General features: G+C 35.1%; 1 protein-coding gene across 1 annotated transcript; it reads right to left on the minus strand.

The window, feature by feature from the left end:
- Nucleotides 1-2,426: 2,426 nt before the first annotated feature.
- On the minus strand, nt 2,427-13,380 carry LOC126776672 (zinc finger protein 415-like). The gene is made up of 16 exons (XM_050499295.1): nt 13,319-13,380; nt 13,125-13,209; nt 12,428-12,610; nt 11,970-12,114; nt 11,449-11,580; nt 10,168-10,331; nt 9,297-9,408; nt 8,849-8,958; nt 8,415-8,512; nt 7,892-8,192; nt 7,746-7,803; nt 6,974-7,132; nt 6,398-6,517; nt 4,110-4,193; nt 3,368-3,447; nt 2,427-2,456 (listed from the first exon to the last, which is right to left on the minus strand). The coding sequence occupies exons 1-16, from the start codon at nt 13,378-13,380 to the stop codon at nt 2,427-2,429; spliced, it is 1,923 nt and encodes a 640-aa protein (XP_050355252.1).
- Nucleotides 13,381-27,878: the final 14,498 nt, after the last annotated feature.

The raw sequence follows: 27,878 nt of genomic DNA on the forward strand, positions 1-27,878 counted from the left end.
AGGAAATATTTCATATTGAATAAAAAATGAAAATAAAATAATAATATTCATCATCAGCCGAAAGACGTCCACGGCTGGACAAAGGCCTCCCCCAAGGATTTCCACGTTGCCCGCTCTTGCGCTGCCCGCATCCAACGGCTTCCCGCGACTCGTTCTAAGTCGTCGGTCCACCTTGTAGGGGGCCTGCCCACGCTACGTCTTCCGGTTCGTGGTCGCCACTCGAGAACCTTTCTGCCCCAGCGGCCGTCGGTTCTGCGAGCAATGTGCCCCGCCCACTGCCACTTTAATTTAGCAATTCTTCGGGCTATGTCGGTTACTTTGGTTCGCCTGCGGATTTCATCATTTCTGATTCGATCTCGCAGAGAAACTCCGAGTATAGCCCTCTCCATTGCCCTTTGAGTGACCTTGAGCCTTCTTATGAGGCCCATTGTGAGCGACCACGTCTCTGATCCATAAGTCATCACTGGCAACACACACTGGTCGAAGACTTTCGACTTGAGACACTGCGGTATTTGGGATGAGAAGATATCGTGTAGCTTCCCGAACGCTGCCCAGCCGAGTTGAATTCGACGATTGACCTCTTTCTCGAAGTTGGACCTACCTAGTTGGATGGTCTGACCTAGGTAGACATAGTTGTCTACAACTTCGAGTGCAGAATTTCCAACCTTGACTTGAGTGGGTGCAACATGGATGTTCGACATGATTTTCGTCTTGTCCATGTTCATTTTTAGACCCACTTGTTGGGAAACCCTGCTGAGGTCATCGAGCATAGTGCCGAGGTCTTCCAAGGTCTCAGCCATAATTACAATGTCATCGGCAAATCGAAGATGAGTGATGTACTCGCCGTTGATATTGATGCCAAGTCCGTTCCAGTCCAGAAGCTTGAAAACATCTTCCAATGCAGCGGTAAACAGTTTCGGAGATATCACGTCTCCTTGTCTTACACCTCTCTGCAGTTGGATAGGTTTTGAGTTCTGATCCTGGAGTCGGATCGACATGGTGGCGTTCTCGTACAAGCACTTTAAAACCCTGATATACCGATAATCAATTTGGCACCTTTGAATAAAATAATATATAAAATGTTTAAACAAATAGAGATATATGTTTTAATAAATTACAATCTTAGTAACAATTAAATATTGAAGTTTAGTTACACACATTTGTCCAGACACATCGCGTCTTTTGTATAGATAGAAGCCATTGCTTGCATTGTGCCTTAAACTTATTTTGTGACGTACTTTCCTTATCGGAGGTGGGATATCGTTCCAACACTTGGAAGCAGCGAAACGAATGCTACCTCTAAATGCTTGCAAATGTGGTCTAGGCAGTACTAGTCGCGGAACTCGGCTCAATCTACAATTGGATTTATTTGTTTCAGACCATTTAAGTGTATCCGTCAAATAATTGGGAATATTTTATTTACGATATTTTAAGGTGAAAGTGATATTATTTAATTTAAGTGTACGGCGATTTTTCATATTTAATATATTTTTGGAATTTAAATAAGGTGTAATATGCGAATATCGAGGTATATTGTAACAAAATTTTAGATAAGAATTTTGTATCCTCTGTATTTTCCCTTTCAGTTTTTTTATAAAGGCAGGGGCCATAAAGGACATCACAGTAGTCCAACTGAGATAGAACCAAAGATTCTACAAGTTTTGATCGCGCTGATTCACTCAAATATAATGTATACAATCATGTAAATAGACAGTTTACATGATTGTACACATTATCTATGTGTGTGTATTTATACATTTGTTCAAAATGTTCCGTCAATTTTTTTATAAATCGTTCCTGGCGGCTTTTACCTGAAAATGAAGCGTCGGATAAGTCCAGCACACATCGCCATTCAGAGGTGAAAACACTTTCATTAATCAAAAAATAAATAGTTTATTTACGAGATCAGCTTTTAATATTTCTTAAGTAATTAACACAACAATAAATAATCAAAAAAAAAAAATACACAACATTCATATTTTGATTTAAAAAGATAATGTATTAATTTAAAAGTATATCGAATTCTCAACAACAACATTGTACAATGTAACATGTAACAATTTTCATACATTATAAAGCAGCAGACGTGTAAATGGGCTACCTCATTGTAAGTCAACTGTACAAACTCGATCATTCAAATTCACAATCAAACCATCAAACTGTTTATATTATAAAACAAGAAGCCTTTCTTATAAACGATAGCGGGTGATTAGTTAAACAATGCTGTGTCTTCTTCTTGCAAATGTCTAATCAATGATGTAAGAAAGAGCGAAATTAGTGTTTAACTAAACATGCTCTAAACTAAAGTAAGACCGAAAATTTTTAGTAAAAAAAAACAATTTTATTTTCTAAAATCTTTCTTTATTAAAATACATATTATTGCTTAAAACTACATTTCTTCATTAATTTGAGGAGACTAAAAAATTTCAATCAGAATCAGATAACGGGATAATTTCCTGAAATATCAAATAAATAATTAGGCTTCTATTTAAAAAAAAAAAACCAAAACGTGACTAATGACTTTTTAATGGAAGGTACATTTGCAAGCTATTGCAAAATTGCAAATATTTGCATGGTGTATATTTTACTATCGGGATGAGTGAATCAATATTTGTAATAATTGTGAGTAACCGAATTAAAATTGTTAGTATTTAATGATATATATGATAATGATAAAAATATATATAGTTGACTGATGATTTAATAAATATTTGTTATCTATATACTAATATTTACTTTACTATTTTACAGCTAATCATGTTCCGACCCTAGAACCAGGACGTTATATAATTGTGCACTGCTAATTCTTAGAGTGCAATGAAACGGCAATCTTGACACGATTAAAGAGAGATCAGCATATAATTTTGCTATCTTTTTTTTGACGGGCATGGTTGATAGATACTTGCCTTTCCGCCGAAGGTTGTGGGTTCGATTCTTACCCAGGACAGACATTTGTGTCCATGAACATGTCTGTTTGTCCAGAGTCTGGGTGTAATTATCTATATATTGTATGTATTTACAAAAGAAAAGTAGTATATGTAGTATATCAGTTGTCTGGTTTCAATAGTACGAGCTCTGCTTAGTTTGGGATCAGCTGGCCGTGTGTGAATAATGTTCCAGGATATTAAACTTCAAGCTAACAATTCCTTAATGTACGCATAAACCTAGTAAACTTATTAGCCTGGTCCGGGACTCGAACGCGCGAATATTATCAAGTAGGTACAAGCTACCTACTTGATAAATGATCTAGGTATTATGTTAATAGATATTATTTAAGTCTTGATCAACTTAGATCGCGCTAATTGTACACAATTTTTTTTAACGATAATAACGGTATTTTTAATGATTGTATATAATAAGTACGTACTTCAAATTTTTCTATAAAAATATCGGAGTCGTCAGACGGAGGCGGCTGCTCAATATTGTCCACAGATGTGATCTGGCGACCTTAATACATAGAATAAAAAATAATTAAAAAATATCTTACCAACAACATCCTGGAAGAAGTCTCTAGTTCAAACATTATTGATTGAGGGAACAGCTTATTTTTGAAAAGAGAATACGGTTTCTTATGTCTGAATCGTCATCCTAATTAATATCACAAGATCAACTTTATGTAATAAGAAATAAACAATTGAATTGTTCAAGGCTCATACATATTTCTTTAACCTCTCTAATATGACATTTGTTAATTCATAAAGCGAATATACTAGTGATACTGACAGTGTTCACATTACAATATTTATATCATCTATTTCTTATTGTATCGACGAGATATTTTGAGCCTGTTATCTTTAAACCTCCTTAGTAAACTGAGGATAGTTATGACAATTACATTAATGACAATCACGAGGAAATTTGCATGTTTTCGATGAAACTCTCGATCATGTGTATCTACTAAACCGCTTTGCATCGTGGTAGAATACGTTTCTCCCCAAGAGAAGATGAGGCTTTTATGCAGCATTGTGGAATTTACAGGTTGTAATTTTACTTCTGGTAAAATCAAGATAATTCTATTAAAATCTTTTATAAATTCATAAAATTAATAGTCGTAATCATATTTTTTTTATTGTATATAACACATATATAGTATATTAATAAAATCTTACCAAGCGGAATGCATCCGATAGGCTCAAAGAGATCGAGGGAGATGAGGTCGAGAGGCGACGAAGGCGCAGGTGAGTAAGATCGACCTGGAATACGAAAAAATATCCTAATAATTTACTGTTGTAGGGCTGCATGAAGGTCGATGTGACAGAGGGACTTTCGTCGCTCGTCAGTTATTTTACTAAATTGCCACACACCGTTACAATTAAGCTTCAATAGTTTGTGAGTCAGTGTAATAACAAAACAATAGACGTATTTAGTAGTCATTTACAATATAAGACCAGTACTTTCTTTTTTTTTTTTGTGCTGAAGAAGTGCGCGGCGGAGTTGTATCCTATGTTAACGCGCCTGTTCCAACTTTCTCTCTCTTCGGGATGTGTCCCGGAGGCTTGGAGAAGAGCTAATGTGCAAGCGGTTCCCAAAAAAGGGGATCGGTCTGACCCGGCAAATTATCGGCCAATAGCTATCACCTCAGTACTTTGTAAGGTGATGGAACGGATTTTAAACAACCAACTGATCCATTACCTAGAAGATCACTGTCTAATTAATGATCGTCAGTACGGGTTTCGACCAAAACGGTCCATAGGTGATCTTCTAGCGTACGTAACGCACCTCTGGGGTGAAGCTATCGACAAGCATGGAGAATCGTTGGCTGTCAGCCTCGATATCTCCAAGGCTTTCGACAGGGTCTGGCACAGAAGTCTTCTCTCCAAGCTACCGGCATATGGTCTGCCTGCTCAGCTATGCACCTGGATTGCCAGCTTCCTACACAAGCGTAGCCTTCGTGTTTTAGTAGATGGTTGCGCTTCACAATTCTATGTAGTGAATGCTGGGGTCCCCCAGGGATCTGTGCTATCTCCCACACTCTTTCTTTTGCATATCAATGATATGCTCTCTCTTGGGAACATACATTGCTATGCAGATGATAGTACAGTGCATGGTGGATACCACGGACGCGCAGTGGCTGGGCGGGCGGAAACTGAGGAGAGGCGGGAGAATCTTGTCATTAAACTCGATAGGACATTAGAGCTCATCGCCAAATGGGGTTCTGATAATCTTGTTGAGTTTAATGCCAAGAAAACACAGATGTGCGCTCTCACAGCGAAAAAGTCACCATTTTACCCTCATCCCTCCCTCTGTGGCACACCGCTGATGATACAAAGCAAAATCGCCATGCTGGGGATGGACGTTCATTGCGACCTTAGTCCAAGGGATTACATCGAGGCTATTATAAAAACAGCTTCACGAAAACTCGGAGTTCTGAACAAGGTGCGGCGTTTTTTCACGCCACAACAACTGTGCCTGTTATACAAAACACAGGTACGGTCTTGCGTTGAATATTGCTCGCACCTTTGGGATGGCTCCGCTAAGTACCTAATGGAGGCCTTGGACCGGTTGCAGCGACGTGCAGTACGCATTATTGGCGAGGTAAAGGTCACAAACACCCTTGAACCTTTACAATTTCGTCGCGAGATAGCAGCACTGAGCGCTTTCTATCGTCTGTATCACGGTGAGTGCTCTGAGGAATTATTCTCTCTAATTCCTGCTTCCCCATTCCTTCTTAAGTCCACGCGAGCTGGTTCTCGATGTCACCGCCTAACTGTGACATCAATTCCATCGCGCACAAAGAAATTTGGCAACTCCTTTCTTTGTCGCACTACCAAAAAATGGAATTCCTTACCAGCTCACGTGTTCCCCTCCTCTTACAACCCGGGTTCCTTCAAACGAGGCGTGAAGAGGCATCTTGCGGGCCGGCAAAGCGAAGGCGGCTAGTGCAGAACGTTTTTCCCGTCTGTACTGGCCGTCGTCGCGTTTGGACTCTACTACCACTTTCCATCAGGTGGAGTAGAGTCATTTGCCATCCCGGGGCATATAAAAAAAAAAAAACAATACCTAATTCCTTTAAGAGGTGATCACTTACCATCAGATCGCCCTGGTTCTATAAAATAGAACGATGTTTTTATGCCTCATTAGGTGCTACGATAGTTACCCATATTAAATATGCAATAATTTCTCATTTACTACAAGATTTTAAATTTCAATGAATACATCATTTGTTTAATAAAATTAAAAAAGGATGAAATGTTACAAGAACCAATCAAATTATGGTTAACTAGAATTATTTTTTTACCAGACTAACGTCCAAAAAGATTATTAAACAAAAAAGCAGAGCACAAGTCTATAAAAAAAAATATCATGTATAAATTGTGTTCCTTTATTATGTATATGACTGTTTTGTTATGTATGACGATAAGCGCGATTCGTTCGGAAGCGATAACTGTTCACTTACTGGTTCGTGTATTGTGGTCATTTAAATTAAGATCGAGACGACGAAGTGGTTCAAGAGGAGGAAGCGTAGAGGGTATAGAAGGCCCCGCAGAAGTAGAACAATTGTTATCTTTCCCTTCACCTAAAATAAAAAAATATAACACATACATTAAAACATATTTTTTTTTATAGAATATGATGGCGGACGAGCATATGGGCCACCTATGGTAAGTGGTCACCAACGCCCACAGACATTGGCATGTAAGAAATGTTAACCATCGCTTCCATCACCAATGCACCACCAACCTTGGGAACTAAGATGTTATGTCCTTTGTGCCTGTAATTGCACTGGCTCACTCACACTTCAAACCGGAACACAACAATACCAAGTACTGCTGTTTTGCGGTAGAATATCTGATGAGTGAGTGGTACCTACCCAGACGAGCTTGCACAAAGCTCTACCGCCAGTTAGTACTTTAATACACGTAAAAAGTACTAAATATTAATTATATTGAGTTATTGTCTGAAGAATGTTAACAATGAGAAATAACACACCAAGTAATTAATTTAACTATTATCTTTTCTTGCAGAAATTTACCATTAGAAGATAAAGTCCTGTGATACACGTGGTGTGGTTCCTCAACAGACAACTGCAGCTTTCCTCCAGGTCTGATCTTTGGTACTACAGTCGCTACTACTGGTACTCGAATTTGTACAGCGCTATTTACGTCTGACGTTGTAGCTAAAGCGACTTCCTGTATTTAAGTTATTATTTATTGCTCTACTAAAGTAACAACTGATGATAAAATCTGTGTTCTAAGTGAGTTTATCCTCACTATTGCACGTCTATACATATTAATATTCTTGTGTTAAGTTATAAAAAATACTTTATTTTTACAGCTTACATACTCGTATTACAATGCATCGGGCAGATTTATACCTAACTAAGATAATTCTAAGAATGAATTTTCTTATTTTGGTAAAGTATTCGCATAAAAAGTGAATCTTTCGAAGTTCTGGTAATGTTTTTTAGGTTTCAAGAACAAAGATACGAGATGGCCCAGTGGTTAGAATGCGTGAATCTTAACCGATGATCGTGCTTGACGGTGAAAGAAAACAGCGTGAGGAAACCTGCATTTGTCTAATTTCATTAAAATTCTGCCACATGTGTATTCTACCAACACGCAGTCTAACAACACGCGGAGCAGCGTAGTGGAATAAGCTCCAAACCTTCACCTCAAAACGGAGAGGAGGCCTCAGCCTAGCAGTGGGACATTAGCAGGCTGTTACTGTAATGTAACAACAAAGAAACAAAAAAAGATGTCTTATTAAATATTTCTCCACCTGTGTATGAGTTGCTGTATCTTCATTGTTTAAAACGATTTTCCCACCAAATTTTAAGTCTTCGGCAGTTGCAGGTACCAACATCTAAAAATATAACACAGCGAAAACACTTACAATATCAACATTTCTTTAATTTAGTATTATATTTGAAAGATAAAATATTTTTCCTCACCTGTTTACCGCCAGGCAGTTTTGTATCAACCACTTTAACAAGAACTGGAGTACCATTATCTGATTTCAGTAAAGCGAATGGAGTTTGTCTCGTTGCGAGAGCTATTCCCATATGGTAAGTATTTATAGGGTCTACTATAACACCACTACTGCCCCATGGAGAATCGTTCCATAAATCGTCAGATACCGATGAAGACTTTGATCCATTCCATTGGATTGGTTTGGGCCATATTGATATTGCCCGTTCAGGTGGCAAGTAAGGCCCCACAGATGAAGATACTTCACATTGTTCAGACGGCGGCCTTAAAACGATGACATACAGTATTAAAATAATTTGATGTTATAATTGTATAAATACGAGCCAGCATAATTAAAATAGTGCAAGTGATAAATGAACTTAATAACTATAAACAGCAAAAAGTTTGCTCCTATACTTTACGTCATTGGCCAAGACGAAATCATACCATTATGCATTTCAAAATTAGTTTTGTGCATGAAGTAGTGAAAGATATTCTAGTACTCACCTTGTTAAATCCGTTTGTGTTTCCGTAGCTGATAGAATGGGTACGCGTGGAGCGTTTCTGCTTTTAACAGTACTTACATTATTTTCATCAGGATGAGCCTGTTTGGATATAACGTGTTTATAAATTTGAATTACTTTTACAGACAAAGCCGTGGGTATGTGTTGCTCAGATTCCGGTTCTAATTCAATTTGTTATTTTACAATTCATGTTGTGATTGTTTTCGAAGAGATTTGTCAATCCATAGTCAGGTTATCCAACTTAGTAGAATTACCATTATTTTTAATAAGGTCATGTTGACCAACAATTGAACACATTGGTGGCAATTTTTATTTTTACAAATAATTTGGTATTGGTGAGGTAGATGATGATGATAATGATGGATAGATTTGTTTTCATTAATCACTATCATACTAAGAATAATTTTCTAAAAGTACCTTATTTTTATGACACACCAGATTCGATTGCTGATTGAAACCTTTCATACAAATATTGCAACGATACGGACGTTCGTTTGTATGAGTGAAGAGATGATTTCGAAGATTGCCTGTTAAGTAAATATTAAAAATTTACTATATATTCTTAAAAAAAAATTATTGATACCAATTCTGGAAATTTAAAATGTTTATTTCAAAGTTTAATTTTTAACAAAAACACCTATGAAAACCATCTGGTGGAAATGTTTTAAGATAAAATACAGCTCCTTATGACGTCGAGTACTGATAGCAATGATATCCAGGTAATTTATTTTTGCAGTGTATATTATAGTTATATCAGCAATCACTGCGTTACCAATCGTCATCGCTCATATGTCAAAAATTATAGCTTATATTAATAAGGAAAATGGATTGGGATAGGATATAGGATAAAATGAAATATATAAACCTTTCTGATGAAAGCCTTTTGGACAAATATGACACTTGTATGGCTTCTCGTCGGAGTGAGTCTTGCGGTGGGAGATGAGAGTGGATACGCGGTTAAATGTTTTGTTGCAGACCTAATTAATGTATTACAAATAAAACATTTAGCTGATATAATTTAAATATTAGGCATGTAGCCTTCATGTACTGTATAAGCCCATGTAGCTATTCGAATGGAAAACTGATTGCTGTTACTAAAGATTAACTTTGAGATTCACTTTGTACTGAGTGAGCCAGTGTAATTACAGGCAAAAGATATATGCTCAAGATATATGATCCTGAAGATATTACAAGTTTCAATATTTCTTGCAGTGCCAGTGTTTATGCGTGCAGGAAACCACTTACTATCAAGTGCACATTTGCTAGTCTGCCTTGCTAAAATATATTTACAAAGTATTTTGTACTGAGTAAGAATTAAATGTTTGGGTCTAAGTGGTTTGTTGTAAAGTATGAGAGCCGTACTATGATTATTAAGATCTTAATAACAGACCAGCTTGACAACTGGCTCAACGCGAGGAGGATGACCCCACGAAGATGATAAGAGCCGAGATGGCCCAGTGGTAAGAACGCGTGAATATTAACCGATGATTGTGGATTCAAACCAGGGCAAGCACCACTGAATTTTCATATGCTTAATTTGAATGTTGGCAAAATTGATATCAAAACATTGGACGTAAAATTAAAGTTTATATAAGAAATTAAGTGGAATAGTGTTGTATTAATAATTAAGATGTATTAATCAAAAACTGTTGTAGTGTATAATATTATAGCAGAACAATTAAACAATCGCACAGAATAATAGACTTTACGGATATATAGTATTATCAAAATCATACCTCGCATGCATAAGGTCTTTCCGCGGAATGTATCGCACGGTGCTGACTGAGTGTAGAGAGCTGTCGGAAGCTCTTGGAGCATTCGTCACAATGGAAGTTTCGCTCATCTGTGTGCGTTGGAAGGTGTCGCATCAAGGTATATTGATGTTGGAACTCTCGACTGCCTGGTGAAGAATTTTTTTTGAGCTAATTTTCTTGTTTCTTTTTACGTTTGTTTTTATTAAATTATAGCAATAAGCTGAGGCTGAGTGTTCGCGAACATTCTGCCAACTTAAATACTGGAGTATAACTTAAAGAGTTAAGTCCTGGTTGTCCAGAGGGTGGATCTACCAGTTATCTGTCCGATAGCTGGTTGGAATCACTACGGGTACGCGACCCCGGACTGCTCTAGCTACTAGTGTCACATTTCTGTATCTTCCGTGATCACAGTATCCTCACCCCTCTCCTTGATACGTTGTTTCCCAAAATTATCCCAGCGTCACGCCAAAGAAGAAAGAAAACTAATATTAAACCCGGAGCGGTGCCTCCGTTTAGGCGTAAGCCAGTCACCTGCGGCCATACCAGCACCACACGTATTGACTCGTCATTCCTGCGGATCCTGCTGGGGAGGAGGAGAGGGTGGCATGGGTACTGGGCAAGCCCGTGTTGCCATAAAGTCGCCTGCCCAGGCGTAGCAGCATCCACGGAGAGGACACTTCGCTCATCTGTCTTGCAGGTGGAAAACAACACGGAGAGTGGCTTGCTTAAATCATCTGACAAAGATGCAGAGGCCTATATATAAGTCCTGGGTCTTGGTAAGCCTAGGTGTTTTTTTTTTACTTTGGTTGGTTCCTCAGTTCCCAAGGAGCTAAGAGCCTTCCCTTTTGATTTCACTGAATAAACGGAGTATAATTTTTATTCATATATAAAACATTTTTTTTCCTAGAGCATACCTAGACCATACTTCATGGTTTTATATTTTCGAGTTACATTATATTGGGGGATCAAGCATCAGATGCATGGCTTTATTGTAAAAGCCAAAATGGTCCAGTCGAAAAAAAAATATATTTAAATCAAAATCGCAGATTAAAATCCACTCAAGCACCATTAAGTTAATTAAGACTAGGTCTCAAATCAGGAACAGGAGCTGCTACTGTATAGTTTCAACACGCTGATATCTCATTCATTATGAAAGGTCGATGGCAAATAGCTACGTCATGGATGAAACCGTGCGCAGTTCTTAGTAAACATATAAATACATACTCAATTGTTTATTCCGACTAAGATGATAAATATACATACATATACCACATTCCCACAATTTGACAGTGCGTCCGTGTCTTTTCACGTACTTGACGTAGTGATATCTCGAACGAGGATCCGCTTTATCAACCTTGTGAGTGCTTCTGCCTTTTGATTGGGTGGTAGAGAGACCTGAAAATTACTCAGGTTCAAGAAGAAACATTGGAAGAACAAGATGGTAATTAGGAGGGCTTTGTGCAATCCTGACAGGATACAAATTTTATAACAGCAAACATTTTGTAATGTAATGTATTTCCGTTCTGGATGAATAGTTAACTATAGGCATAAGGGACATTACATCTTTGTTCCTAAGGTTTGTAGCACATTGGCGAAGTAAGGCATGATTAATTAAATCAGGTAAGTTACACAAAGAAAAAATGTAATATTGAAAATTACCACAGGCAAATTTTTATTATAAATCAAGGCATAACTATGATATCTGTAACCCCAAAAAAACATATGGGTTATATTAGTATTTGGAAGTGGCACCCTGTTTGTTCAGCGCTAGGCGGTCTGTATACCGTTGAGCTCTTTAGTATTTGTTTCTGATAAACTCATACCGTTGCCAGTGGACGTCGAAGAGACAGCGTTAGCTTCGACTTGTGACTTGCTCTGGAGCGATAGATCGTTTCTCGTGATGTCGTAGCCGGAACTCGACGTGTCTTCCTGAAAAATTAGATCATTATGTTTATAGTGATTTTATAACAACTATATCGTATATTATATATTCATTGTTTTTAATCATTGTTTTATATTATTTTTCAAAATTCATTTATAACTTATAACCAGATCAGCAGGTTTAGACAATTTAATCTATATGATTAACATGACGTTTTAGAGATGTTGAGAGTAACCATGACCGAAGTCGGTCAGGAGAACATCATTAGCATAATTAGCATAGATTTCTTATATACAGTCACGATTATGTCAAATCTAAGAGCTTATACCTAAGAGCTATCTAGCTAGCCTTCCTACAGACCTTGATGTCAGTAGAAAGTGCCGCGTCAAGATCCGTTCCGAAGGTTGTATGTCCCGTTGTACCAAACCCCGGTTCTGAGACAAGAGACGCGATGTTTCCGTCTTCCTCAGTCCATGCAAACCTCGCCTGCGGGTCCAGACCCTCGGAGAAGAAGCCATCACGAAACAAGCGCGGTACCTCAAGCTGATTATAAATATATATTAATATAGTATACAAAAAATTGTGACGTAGTATCTAATTCAATTCATATGATATATTAATTTTACTTTATCTAATAGGCTTATGCGCGGCGCATGTATCGCCTCTTTTGTTTATTTATTTTTTGTATTAAAATAATCATATATGATTCGTGCTTGTATATTCTACGTAACTGTATTATGTGTAACTACATATATCAGAAGCATGCCCGGACGTAAAACACGCGAAAGTTTAATCACTGTCAAATGAATGGAAATGGAACGCATACGAAGCCAATGAAAATTGAATAGTGTATGAAAATTAAACAATATATAAAATTAATTAAAAATTTTTTGGTTTGAATTAATTTTGATTATTCTTGTAACAAGTATTTTAATTTGCTTTTTAAAAGTTTTTAAGTCAAACGAATTTCGCCAACGATTTTCATATTTATCTCATCTAGTTGTTTATTAACTTTATATGAGTCGTCTGTGTGTAGTTTCTTATAAATGATACGTACTTCATTGCGACTCGAATTCGACAGTAAGGGCTCGTTTCCCAAATATTTCTTATCATATTTGTCAATTAAACATACTTCTCGAATACTGAAACATAAAAAAATCCCGAAAAATAAACGGAACCAAAAAATCAATTTGAAATTCAAAAAAATATTTAGTTAATTTTTTTTATTAAAAAAATAAATAAACATCGGACCTTATTATCTCATCTCCAGGGCGCATGAGGCTGCTCTCTTTTATTTCCTCATCAGAGAACATCATTTATTTTTTTATAATTCAATTATTTTTCAACAAAAAACACACGATACACGTCAAACTTTCATTTTTCCACAACGTCGTCTATTGTTATGTTGGTCTCTATGGCCACGGATTCGAAATTTGTTTTGTTTTTTTTTTTCAAAAATTAAATGGCCATTGACCGCCTTTAAAATTTTATCCACAGATCAAATTTAAAATTTTGAGGTCAATGATCTAAACATTTAATTATTTTTAAATATTAATAGTGAATATTTTTTAATAAACAGAATATGAAATGGATTAAATTTGTTTTTAAACATAATTTTTATTAATTGAATTAACTTTTTTTGTTTAGAAGGCGGTTTAAGACGCGTAGGTAAAATAAAGACAGCCCTAAAATATTTTTAGGTATCATTTTATTATTTTCTATTATCTGTAATTGAGCTTTAGAATTTAATTAAGCACGCAAAAGATAAATTACATGACTACAACTGAATTATAAGTTGAAATTTGTCAACAAACTATTCGTAAAGAAAAAAAAAAAACAAAACAATTATATTTCTATTATATATAATAAACAACATCTCATTTACTTTCCTGTCGTTACACGAACGAAGTCTCTTATGATTCTATCTGTTTTTATTGAAAATTATTGAGTTAGTCTGGGTTCAAGGATAAAAAGCAATTCTTTGAGTAAGTATATACCAAAGTGGTTTGTTAACTTCTAAGTGGTCTGCTCATTTCCAGCGCACTCAAAGGTGAAGTGTGCTTTGAGTTGCCAGTGTTTGATAGAATCGTAAGGATAAATAAAAAGTCCCTCTTAAACTTGAGTTTATGTATCTATACAAGATACAGTTCGAGTTAATTTTTATTCCTTATTTTCACGAGTTAAATTTTTTTTTCTGTTATTAGTAATTAGCTTGTGATAATATTCTTGTAGCCAGTAACGTGTTTTGAGATTTTGTGTCCTGAGTATACTAAATTATGCTCTTTCAATTTTAGATAAATGACTTATTATATGGTTAATTTTTATGGCGAATTAAGAATAGGTAGGTAACTAATATTGAGTTTTAGAGTGGGGAAAAGGCGAAAATACGTTTTTCCAGCGAGAAAAAAAGGTGGACGGGCAAATGGGTCACCTGATGTTAAGTGGTCACCACCTATAGACATTGGCGGTTGTAAGAAATATTAGAAGTTTAGCGGTAGAATATCTGATGAGTATGAATACCTACTCAGATTTGCACAAAGCTTTACCACCAAGTAAAGTTTCTCATTATTTTTAATGAAACATTGAATATTATCTTTGTGTTCCTGAGATGTCTAGAAATATTAGCTACCAATCGGGAATTTCTCACTAAGATACGATACTCAATACGAACTCTAATCCATTGAGTTTAATTAGCGACTCAAGTCTCGTATATATATTAAAATCTCGGATATATATTAAAAGGATATCATATGAGACTTTGATCTCTAATTAAACTCAATGGATATATTCATTCAAGAACATAAAATTCGCACTTGTCACGTCACGTCACGTCAAAAGTTCAACTTTACATGCTTATATAATATACTAAAATCTTCTCTGAAACGCGAAGCATATTCCGGTATGAGTTTTATGTATATCGGTTTAGTAGTTTTTTTAATTAATTTTTATTACTTCCTATTATAAATATTTTTGGTATATCACAACATAAAATACATGTTAATTTGATACTGCAGCTGTATAACATACTATAGTTATGTTAATATATATATATATTAATGGAATATAAATAGTTCTTATTATATTAATCACTTAAAAAATCAGACATACATAAACTAAGAATAAATAAGTTCGTATGCTTATAATAAGCGTAAAAAGTTAAAAACTTTTTATATTTCTATATAGTTACTAGAAGATTGTTCAGATGTAAATATAATTAAAATTACATTCATCCGACGAGATAAATTATAAACACGAATTAAGTACATAAAATCCCAGTAGTGTTTGTCCGGTTTTGAACCCGTCTCCGGTTTAGATTGACGTGTTCCAAGCACTCCAGGCCACCTCGGCTCAAACTATTGTGTATATTAAAAAATATGATTTCTATCTACTTTTGCGTCTGGTGAGGGGTTTTTTAATTTAAATAGGTAGGTGGACTAGCAAATGGACCGACCGATTGTGCACACCACCATTATTGGGACTGTGATAAATATTAACCATGTCTTTCATCGCCAAGGTTAGTACCACTAGGTTGGGCACTAAGATGATATGTCCCATGTGTACTTACACTGCCTACACAAACTTTCAAACCAGATCACAAAGTATTGCTGTTTGGTGGTATAATCACGTGATGTGTTTGTTAGCTTGATAAAATAATCATACTAACATTCCAAATAAGTGTTGAGCATTTTGTAAAGAATAGCCGTGCCCATTAAAATAAGTCTGCATTATGAAAAGAATGTAATAAATTGTAATTTATATTATTATCATCTTTACTACAAAACGTGATTTTTGCTTTGTTTATTTTTATATTGTATATTTAAATATTTCGTACTTTTATTATATAAAAATTATATTATTATTAGACAGTTGAGCACTGGATAGAGGCTCGCATTATTTGGTTTTTTAAAAAGTAAGAACGGAATTTTCTTGAGTTGTGAAATAAGTTGGTTGTTACCACTGTTGATATCGTATCGAGTTGCATTAAAATAATAAAATTGTTAATACGAAGAAAAGTGTTTAAATTTTAATACCTTCGAAGTGAAAATATTTTACATGTGTGTGAGTGGTACATACCGAGATGGGCTACCCTAAAAAAGATCGAAATAAGCATCTTTCAGTTTTACTCAACTCCTCGAATACGATGTTTGTCTTTTTTTTTACGCTGTTTTGAATAACAAATATTTCACTTGAAATATATATTAATATACGAAGTTTTAATAAAGTTTCAAAACGTGTTTAAAGCATAAGCTTATATTGGGTACTTAATGTCAGCGTGTCTCTCAGCGTCACGTTTTTGTTGCTATAATTGAACGCACGTTGTCACGCTTCGAATGTAAGATTATTGACATCAGAAATGCCTTTGTGACAAAAGGTATCTTAAATTGATTGAAATGCCAGCGGTCCATCGTATCGTGTGTTGATTCGGTTAGCTTTGTACAGCGTTTTACATGTAAGTATGTACCGAATATATGTGTGTGGTAAATAAATTTATAGTATTTTAGCTCCTTATGGAGTATCTACGTACGTTTAAAATATTTTTTAAATAATAATATACTTGATTATGAAAATAAAATGAGTATCGTACATACATTGGTTTATTAAAATTTGTAAAATATTTATTGACACTATATAAGCCGATATAATTAATATAAATGTGACGAAAACTCGAACATCTTAATTATATTATTGTCTATTTAATAAAGTTAAATTATATGTACAAAAAATAAATGGAATGCCATCTATTAACTCCATTTAGAACTAAATCAGGTAATTGGTACGTAAGGATGTTGTAAATTTCTTTACAACGCCATCTAGTGTTTACAGTTAAAATGACTTGGTGTCCGTAGGCGACAGGTCTGTGTTTTATGTAGTAACGTTGTTTTGCAAGTATTCGACAGATGGCGTATTGGAAGTAAAATACAACTGAAACAACACAGTTTTTCCTTATCTTGATAGAGGGCTCTATTCTATTATGAAAGCAATGGTATGGTAATTTAAAAATAAACGTATGGAATTTTAAAATTATCTTGTAAATTGGCTGGAGTACGACGATAATTGCATAAGATGTCAAAAAAACCGGAAAGCTAGTCTTAGTGGTCAGTTAGTAAACTAATAGCGATATTACGATATAAACCTTTTTTTAACCGTTTTTTTACCCGTGCTAACGATAAGCCGGAACGGGTAGCTAGATTAGTATATCCTACAATAAAAAAAAATGTCACAGACACTGTTTCGAGCAAAACATTTTAAAAGTTTGGTTAATAAAGTAAATATGTAGTATATATATTTCCTTATTATTAGAATATTATTATATATCAACGAAGGAGTAGGGAGCAGCGGTGGATATGAGGAGCAGAGGCATCACGGCCTTAAAGAGCGTATACTCTTTTTAAATCCAGAAATCAGCGCGGTGAATTTTTCATTGTTTGATGTATGAAATAACGAAGAAAACTTTTACGATTATTTGTCCATGTCTAGAGAATTATTTGATTACTTCTGCAATGATAACATGATCGGACGATCAAAGCCATCGTACGATCGTTATTAAGCTCATTCATTACGTCCCGTCAGCGCTTAGGCGTATGACGGCGTTTATAATGCACACGTTCTTCCCTCCCGATTTCAACATCCTAAGTCGAGGTCCGGCCTTACAGGAGGCACCCTTAGGATGTCCGTCTCTCTTGAGCCCCTCGTGTGGCTCCCAACATCCGGCTTAGTTCATCTCGCCCACCCCGCCCGGTGACGCTGTAGAGGCCACTCTGGCGAACAGCAACTAGACAGTTCGCAAAAAAAAAGTTATTAAACATTGCCTGTGCCCCTGTGATGGCTTGTGTGCTTCAAGTAGGACAAACTGAAGAAATCTGTATATTTGCAGTCATCTTGCGACTAGAGCGCATCGTGTCATCGTATGATCCTTGCCAATTAGGACGACGTCGAATGTAACAAAAATATTTTATTTTTATAGTATAGGTAGGCGGACGAGCATATGGGTCACCTGATGGTAAGTGGACATCAACGCCCATAGACATTGGCATTGTAAGAAATGTTAACCATCGCTTACATCGCCAATGCGCCACCAACCTTGGGAACTAAGATTTTATGTCCGTTGTGCCTGTAATTACACTGGCTCACAAATCCTTCAAACCGGAACACAACAATACTAAGTGCTGCTGTTTTGCGGTAGAATATCTGATTAGTGGGTGGTACCTACCGAGACGAGCTTGCACAAATCCCTACCACCAGTAAAACAAACATATTTATCTGAATTAGGATTAATAATGAATTCGAGATATTGGTTTCACGAATAACCTATATCTTTTTATTATCAGTAATTATTAGATAAAAAAAGTTATTGTGAGTGTACATTAGAGGATAAATATATGCTATCGCGGACTAGTATATTGTTTTGATGTATGTGCTAAGATTTAGTCAGCGTTAGCTATGTTAGCGTACGAAAACTGTTTTTTAACAAAACGTCGACATAGTTCGGACATTTTGACAAAAAATATATACAACACACATCCACGCTTAATGCAGTTTCTATTAGTGAAAACCGTATCAAAATCCGTTTCAAAGCTTAGAAGGAGTTAAAAGGAATTAGCCGAGATACAGTAGTATCGATTTAAATAATAATAATAATCAATCGATATAGTATCGTAGTACGGTACAAGGATTAAGAATATATTATGTATTTTAAATTATAGAAGTTGACAAATATGAAAGTAAGCATTATTAATAATCCGTAGAAAATGCTTAAAGCTTAATGACGCAAAGGAAAAAATACATCAAATAATTTCTCAGTAATAATTACCATAATACTCAAGTACTTAGAAATGATAAAATAATCGATAAGCTAACTTTTAAGGCCTTTGTAAGCTTCTAAAGGAATCTAATTAATCTACTTGGAGCAGTAATTACTGAAGGATCGGAACAGTACACGACAGCGAACACTATTTACCACTGGCTAGGAGCTGTGGATTTACGCGCTTTTAATGTTTTACAGGTTTTCATATTGGTTTATAGTTACTGCTCCACTCCTTAGAATCGAAGCAATTTATATAGCCTAGATGATGATGGTGTCCTCCTGACCGATTTTGGCCACGGCGGCCAATCTCAAGAGAGATTAGCCAACTGTGCAGGACAAAGTGGAAACGTGTGTTTGTAAATATATACTCTATTCTCTCACACTCATAGAGTCAAAGATCTTTATTAAATTTAGAAGCATCATACTTACTTATTTATTGTCATAAATCTACCTCCGGTTCGGAAATAAACACCTCAGACCTTAGAAGAACCGGCAAATGAAACTCAACGGGTTGTATATATATATCTCATCTTTTACAATCATAGGCAATTTAAACAATAGCAGAATAATATATATTTTTTACGATCGTTTCGTTCCCAAGGCACACCTTCATCAAAACACCAATCATCTAAAACACAAGCGTTCCTTAACTATTCCTATAAATTTCACAATTTCAATTTTCAATTGAATATTTTTCATAATCCGATGGGATGGCAATCCGACACGAGTGGAAAGAGTTCAGGCGCAGAATCAACGGCGTTACGTGATATCCCAGGCACGGGAATCCTCAACAGAAAAAAACCAATAACTTTTTATTGCCCTTATATCCAGCCACTAGATCAACGAGGTAGACATCCTTCCATAATAACACGGCCCATGGGACCGGTACTTTATAAGATACGCACGTTTAAAAATACCAACTGTATTAGATAAGGCATATTATCCGATTAATAAAATATAAAGTTGGTAATATCGAGAAAGTAATGTTGATTTTCATACACAATGGACAAATTGTAATACTCATTATTGTATTCAATTAATACATAAGATTTGAATATAAAAGCGTGTTCACGTAATTAATTTCTTTTAAATAGACGATTTAAAAACGTTAGTACTACTTTAAAAAATATTTCGACTTCATTTTGATTTTACGATTATATTCTATATAAAAACTAAACGTATTGATAATTACGATGTATTTTTGAAACATTTAATTTTTTTGGGAACCTACCTATCTGTACAAACCGCAAAGCCAATGTGTGGCTTATCCCAATGACATGAGTAAACTAAAACCATGTGACATGATTTTTAGCCCTGAAAACGAGTTTTAAAAAAATGGGAAATAGTATATAAGAATTTTTCAAGTGACATAAGAAGTTTATATTTTATGTATTCAGTACGCGTATAAAGGAAAATTTTAATTACGACTGTAGACATAATATACTTTACGATTAGCATATTGTTTATGTTTGTGTCTACATATATGTACGGTTTCATCCGGATGAAAATTCGAGATTCCGTCTTAAAAATAAAATTTAATAAAAATAAATTAAAATCTATATCACTTAGGAATAGCATATCTTTGCAATCGTATTAAAAGTTTTTTTAATCTGTCCAGTGATTCCAGGGTTTCCCCAAACACAAACAAACAAAAATGATTTTATAATACTAGTAATAAGCTAAACAGCTCCAAGCCTTTACATAAGTACTTGGCTCACTCGATCTTCCTCGAGTTGACGGGCTAGCCGCTAGATAAGGACCAGTTTAAGGGTTTTGATTAGCAGATAGTGAATGTGCTCTTGTCCCTAGTTTATAATTGATCGCCTAGCCCACGGTATAAAACGACGAGGTTTGACAATTTTGACATAGGAATGAGACGGTTGATAATTTTCATTCTACTTAGTTGAACTCGAATAATCGAAGTCAAATTATAATATTAATTAGAACTGCTAGAAATGAAATTAAAGTGTAACTTTCTATTTTGTATTGAAACTCGTTTCCGGACGCGGCTTCGTTCGCGTTTAAGGGATTGTCAGGTTTTAGGTAGCCTTGACAAAGTGGATGCACATGGTTGAGTAGTTAAGACGTTATACCAAACAATTATTAAACAAAGAAACATAAACACATTCTTGTTTATAATATTATTAAGGATAGTTTCAGGGGACCAATTCTACTAATCTATAACGATTACGATACGTTACCGATTCAATTTCAATCCAATTTTAATAATCCTATATTGATTCGAATCGGAACTGAACCGATATGTTGTTACCTTGCACCGTTTTGTCAATATCAAACTTAGTTGATAAATTTTATGCCAATAGTCGATACTTAAATTAAAGAATAGGGAAACGGATAAATGGTAACGATCAAGCTTCGATTCGATTGCGATAAAGTGAGAATTATTTCGTAGCTTTTTATTGTACAGCTTTTTATGTCTACGATAAAAAAATTTATTAATACTATAATTAGCTGATAGCTCCTCGCTTTTTTTATTTTATTTTAAATGTATAGGCTAGCGCTTGACTGTTATCACACCTGACGGAAAGTGAGATACAGTCTAAGATGGAGCGTGATTTGCCTAGAAGATGCCTATTCACTCTAGTCTTGAAGGTACCCATATTGTAGGTGGTGGGGAAAACGGTCTGGAGGGAGGAAGGAGGTCGGGAGGGTATTCCAGACCTTGGCGGTGCGTATCAGAAACCAGGAAGCAAATCGTTTCGTACGTGTCTTAAATACGTCAATTACTTACGGGTGCAGATGTTTTCGATGCCTCGCAGTTTTGTGGTAAAAAGGTGACGGGGGAACTGTTCCTGGGCCATGTATGTTTGTCCTGCAATATCAAAGTTTTATATAGACGTTTATTATGCGGGTTATATAGTTACTTATATATATAATAAAAAAAAGAACAGTAACTAATATCATTCGAAAGTTACTGTACAATTCATGTGCACAAAAAATAGCTCATGGGAAGCTAAACGCTAAAACACCACGAGTGGGGTGGGATCAGTCGCAGGATTGGCGTTACGTGCTTTACGATTACGATCTTATTTAATTATTCTAAGGAATATTATTTTACAAAAGTATTTATATTATAAACGTATCACATATATAGTGTTATTAGGGGGTAGCATTAGGTAGAAAAAGTAGCATCTTCGTCCTTGGGGTTCAAGCTTGGTTCATACCATATTTTATCCAAAAAGATTCAGCGGTTTAGCGTAACAGACAGAGTTACTTTCGCCTTTATAATATTAGTACTTATAAATAAACAAAATAATAGGTATCTAGTCTAACGATAAGTATGCAATAATATTAAACATCCTAGCTTAATATGTTTCTTGTATTATTATATAATATAATATAAATTATATTTTCCAACACCTTAGCATAACCAATTGAAATTCCTACGCAATTTCCCAGGCTGTGAAGAGCTTGACAAATGACAGCGCAAGATGGCCGCTGATGACGTCACGGACGCATAATGCTGCGCGCGCACGTGAGTTTCGGTGACGAGTGTACAAGGAATGGCACTGTGAAATATAAACTGAAAATCGAGAAAAATCTAATTGAATAAAAAAAAATGCAAATTATTGGTATTTTTATTCCACTACCCATTGTACTTCCCACGAATATGGATAAGCCGATTTTGATCAAACGTTGTCTTATTTATGGAGGTCAATTCGAGATGTATTGCTATGAAAGGCCAAACAATTAAAATTAAGATATGTAACAAAATAACTAATGGAGATGTTGAAGTTGATACAATATTTAAGAATCCCACATAAGCTGATTAGAGAGGAGTCTAGGACTCTGACAATTGTCAAAGATTTCCCTTATTTTTTGTTTATAAATCGTCTCGTGCTGGCGGTGAGAATGCAGATGAAATAAACGCAATGATTTGCTCGTTTCTTTTACCATATTTCTAGATAAATGCAGTAATCCGGAATTATATTTGTTTTCCATTTGTATCCACTGGGTCACCGCCGCTAATATTATATTTGATGCTTATAATTTATTGCCTGGGAAACGTATGTAAATGCCTGGCTTAGTATGAGCGTTAAACGAGTGATACATTATTGTTTATAGTTATTTTGCAATTGAGTGTAGTCGTATTTTAAGAGAAATAGTCACATACACCATTATACGCCGCTAACAATAATTCTGTCCCACACACACTTTACAATTTTCTGAATAAGTGTCTCTGCTTATTGGGGACGGCTTCATGCCATAAAGCACAATATTTTAGCACAATGATGCTTATAAGAAATTTTGTCTAACTAGTATAGGACTGCCTATATAGAAATATACATGCTATTAATTTAAATAAGTGTCTAGGTCGAATGGTAGTTAAATAAGGAAATAAAAATATTGCCAATATCCATAACTTGATTGCAATTGATGTATGCAGAGGCGTTATCAGGTTTAAGTAACACAAAAATTAAAATTGCTCTTCAAAGAGAGTCACTTTCTATAACATATATAATTATCGCATATTATTTTGTGTATGTATTATTTGGTCCTTTTTTTTATTATCTATAAAAAAAAACTATTTTTAAATAAAAAGAGCATTAACAATTTGTGCCTTTGTCAATTTTTTTTATAAAAACAATATGTCATTACTATTTTGACAGTTTGTTTCACTCCCGTGTAACACTTATCGCATATCGACAGCCATTCGGTCTAGTTACTGGAATGATCCCGATGCGATTATCGTTGACGCTCGTTCCGCTATTTATTGTGAACTAGATCTACACAATCGTGACCTTATTTTGAGTGCCATAAGATATATAATGCAATGGAATCGTGTGTTCCAGTTTTACATCGGTGTACCTCTCTTCGATATTACAAGGATAGTTCTATTTTTTTTACTTCATGTATTAATTGCAATTATTATTTGATTTTAACGCTTCATTCAGATTAATTACATATGAGTTTAAATTTCAAGGATATCCTCTATAATGTAAGTTACATTAACATGAAACATTAATTTAGCCAAGTCAAGCGGATTAATCTGCGTTGAATTTTAGTTATAGAAACATACATCCAGCGACGCATTAGGAAGGCTAAAATTTAGCACTAGTACACTGCGTCCCATTTCCGTTCGATAATAAGCGACTACGAAGTCACCAAAAGTCTAGCCTTAAGCGACTTCTAGAATACTTTGATCATATTATCAAAAATGGTAACTGGAAGCTCGTGGTAACTGGTGGAAAAAGTATAAGGTGAAACAATCCATTGGTCGAATTAGATCCATATTCTTACATCCAGCTACATGCTGCATGTAGTCTAAATAAATCGACGCAGGGATGTAGAAAATTATTAATGGTGGCATTCCAATTATACCTGGAATTCGGTGTTCTAATTCGAAACAACACATGTATAAATAAAAAATATAGTATTTGCAATTCTTAAGTCCTCTTCGTTCCAAGGTACATACGTACGTATTCTTATACAAAAACCCCTACTGGAAACATTGAAAACTTGCAACATTTAATTTTTATAGTGACTCATTCAATACGTTTTGTACAAAAGTTTGGATAATGTTTGTAACGACTTACTACTTTTTAATCTCATTATTGCAATCTACACGTTTAACTTCAATGAAACGACAATTGTTTTGATTGGAATGAATTTAAAAATGGAACAGATTTAACAGTTCAGTGGAAACGCTCAAGAGGCCTCGGATTAAATACTTCATGGTAATCCTACTTTCGTTATTTCCAGTACAATAATACCGTGAAAATATGTCCTATTGCACATGATTATAGAAATAGCGCCAATCACCGGCGTGGTGGACGTGTCCGGATCGAATTGCCGTCTTGGTCGCTTAGCGTATTTCTGTTATTTTGATTGTGATACATTTATATTTTTATGATCACATATTTGTGATAACCAATATGATATGGAACAATCATAGTAAATTTAAAGTTTAGAAAATGAATTTTACAATAGAATCGAATTATTATGAAGAGCATGATAGCGGAATATTGTGGTAGAAATGAAAACAGACGATTTTGTTACCTAATACGTTGTTGCTAAAAGATAAAGTAATTCATTTTAAATTGCTTATTTAGTTTTGTTTAATGATCCAAATTGGTTGTACTTAGAATATTTTAACTGATTCCCGAGGTCGAAGTCTGGGCATTATTTCAAATTAAAAAAATGCAATTGATTAATTTGCGGCTATAATTTATCTTGCTTAGTGATTAGTTAAATTAAGGAATACATCGTAAGGAGACCTGCAAGTGTCGGTTGAAATTATGACAAATGTGCATTCACTAACCCGTAGTGAAGCGACAAGGTGGACGCTCGTAGGAAGGAGATTCCATTTTTAAATATTTGATACAAACGAAGCCGTTTGTTACTTTGATGATATGATATCTAAACGATGTCTAATAGTGTTTGTTCTAGTCTCACGTTCACAATCACGAATCAACCACCCGTGGCAGTGGTTAATAAACACAGCGCTGTAAGCGCAAGTTTTACACATAATTTACTTGAACAAATTATATACGTAGTCTGAGTTACAAGTTAAAGCGATTTATGCTTTAAATTCTTTACAATATATAGTTAAGAGGTTCCTTTAAAAAAAAAGACGCGCGCTAATTTCGAATCGCCATTTTGTTTTTAGGCAGAGAGGTAATTAATTAATTATTCGCTCGACTTGTAATTTATTGAATATGTTCAATCGTGTTATTTGGATTTTTAAGTGTAATTTACATCAATTTGTATAATTTGGTGTAAGACCCATTCAAGTTTTTTATAAAGTTACTTTTAGATGCTAAATATATAAGGCTATCGTTAAATATAACGAAGAATAAATAAACTTATGGAATGAATAACAAAATTCAGACACTTTGTATATCAGATACATGTCTGCAGTAAACTGCATAATCCCGCATATATGCAGTTTGCGAAGTTATACCGCGTCTGCGACAAATAATTGGTTTAAACACTATTACGATTAAATAAAAGGTATATAATCTGTATATATACAGGTCCTCACGATGAAATCAACTGTATCACATAAACTTGATTTTTTTTAAATGTTTTGACTGTAACAATCTTTAATTTTTAGTACTCTGACTGCAATAATCTTTAATTGACGGGCCGGTTGGCGTGGTTGGTAGATACTTGTCTGTTTGTCCTGAGTCTGGGTGTAATTATCTATATAAGTATGTATTTACAAAAGAAAAGTAGTACATGTAGTATATCAGTTGTCAGGTTTCCATAGTACAAGCTCTGCTTAGTTTGGGATCTGATGGCCGTGTGTGAATAATGTCCTATGATATTATTTATTTATTAATGTATTTTCGAATTAAATTATAGCTTAAGCAATAAAAAAAATGCAATGTAGCGAAAATCATCTTACCATCGCCCGTCGCTTGATAATACTACGCTATTTCCTAGATAAGGATGCGCGGGCGCAGCACAGCGGGGCGCGATCTGACAGTAACAGACACACGGTTAACCTTTAGATTGAGACGTGAACCGCTGTATAATTGAGATATGTATAACATATACATTGTTTGATAAACAATGTATTATAATAACTAGTAATTGGACTCAACTCCTGCAATTGAAGCTTAATGAAAGAGCCGTGATGGCTCAGTGGTTGAAAGACGATAATCTAAGCGGATGATTCTGAGTTCAAACCCGGCAAGCACTACTGAATTTAATATCCACTGAAAAACATTGAATATAATACAATAGAATCACCTTCATAATGATGATCGGGGCGATTTCGATTTTCGATCGGCCATCTCAAGAGATTAGCCAACTGCGCAGGACATATTGTAGTTCGCAAGTGGTTGCAAACATAGATGTACACTCTATTCCCTCACTCTTATAATCCAAAGGAACCTCAATCCAATACGTGCATTACTTGCTTTCCGAGGAACGGGCACTTCGAGACTCCGAGCAGCTACTGAGAATCTTCGATAGAAAAACCTAATTTTTATTAGGCTGACCTGGGGTTCGACCCCAGGACTTCCGGGACAGTCAAACTTGTCATGTGTCACGTCACGTCAACATGACACTTGTGTACTTTAAATGTTATAATTATAACAGTAAATGTCGCATATCACTGTCTGACATTTCACGATGGTGTCCCTTTAAATTTCGAGTTTATCTCACTGTGCGTGCGTTTGTATAGAATGAAAACAGCGCCATCTTGTGACAATAATCGTAATTCCAGCATGCGCAAGCGATCCCGTAGCGCTCCTCGTTAAGACGGAACCGCTGGTTACCGCTGGTTTTTTAGTGGGTATTACGATGTTCGGGGCGCACTCGGCGCCTTGGCCACCGGCGAGTACCACACTCTCCTCCTAATGAACCGTTTTTCCAGTTGAAAAAAAAAGTCAACGTCAACACTGAATAATTAAAAAAATAAACACGCACTAGACAAAGTGATCGTCATTAATTAAAAAGTCAACAGTAACCTATTTCTCATCAGCATAACATTTAACAAACAGGTATTTAAATTGATCAAAATTCTTTATTTCGATATGTTTTGTATTAAATGAACAAAAGTCGATCTCGAAAAGTCAAGACCCAAATAATTAGAGTTGCCTCACAAATAAATCATGTTATGAAAAAATATTTATGAACCCAACTAATCGGGTGGCCGATTAGGATGTCCATCCTCATCAGGTTAAAGAGAAACGTAAGCTATACTATAAAATATTAAAGTTAATTGTGAATATATATTTTTCTCATGCATGGATTATGGCGTATATAAAAATCATGGCCGTCACGAGACGTCCGTTAGATGTGAAACACCAATCATTATTGAAATAATTTAAAATTAAAGTAAACCAATAAATACACATGGCGTCAAATAAATGTAAACATAGTTTCGTTACTAACATAACGATTATTTGTTATTGTTATAACAATAACAACAAAGTATATAGTATACGCACACATAAGGATGTAGATAGCAAATGCGGAGAGCTATTATTATTTAAATACTAATAATAAATTTTACTGGTGGTAGAGCTTTGT

This window comes from Nymphalis io, chromosome 21, assembly GCF_905147045.1.
Source record: "Nymphalis io chromosome 21, ilAglIoxx1.1, whole genome shotgun sequence".
In the NCBI taxonomy this organism is placed as follows: Eukaryota; Metazoa; Arthropoda; class Insecta; order Lepidoptera; family Nymphalidae; genus Nymphalis; species Nymphalis io.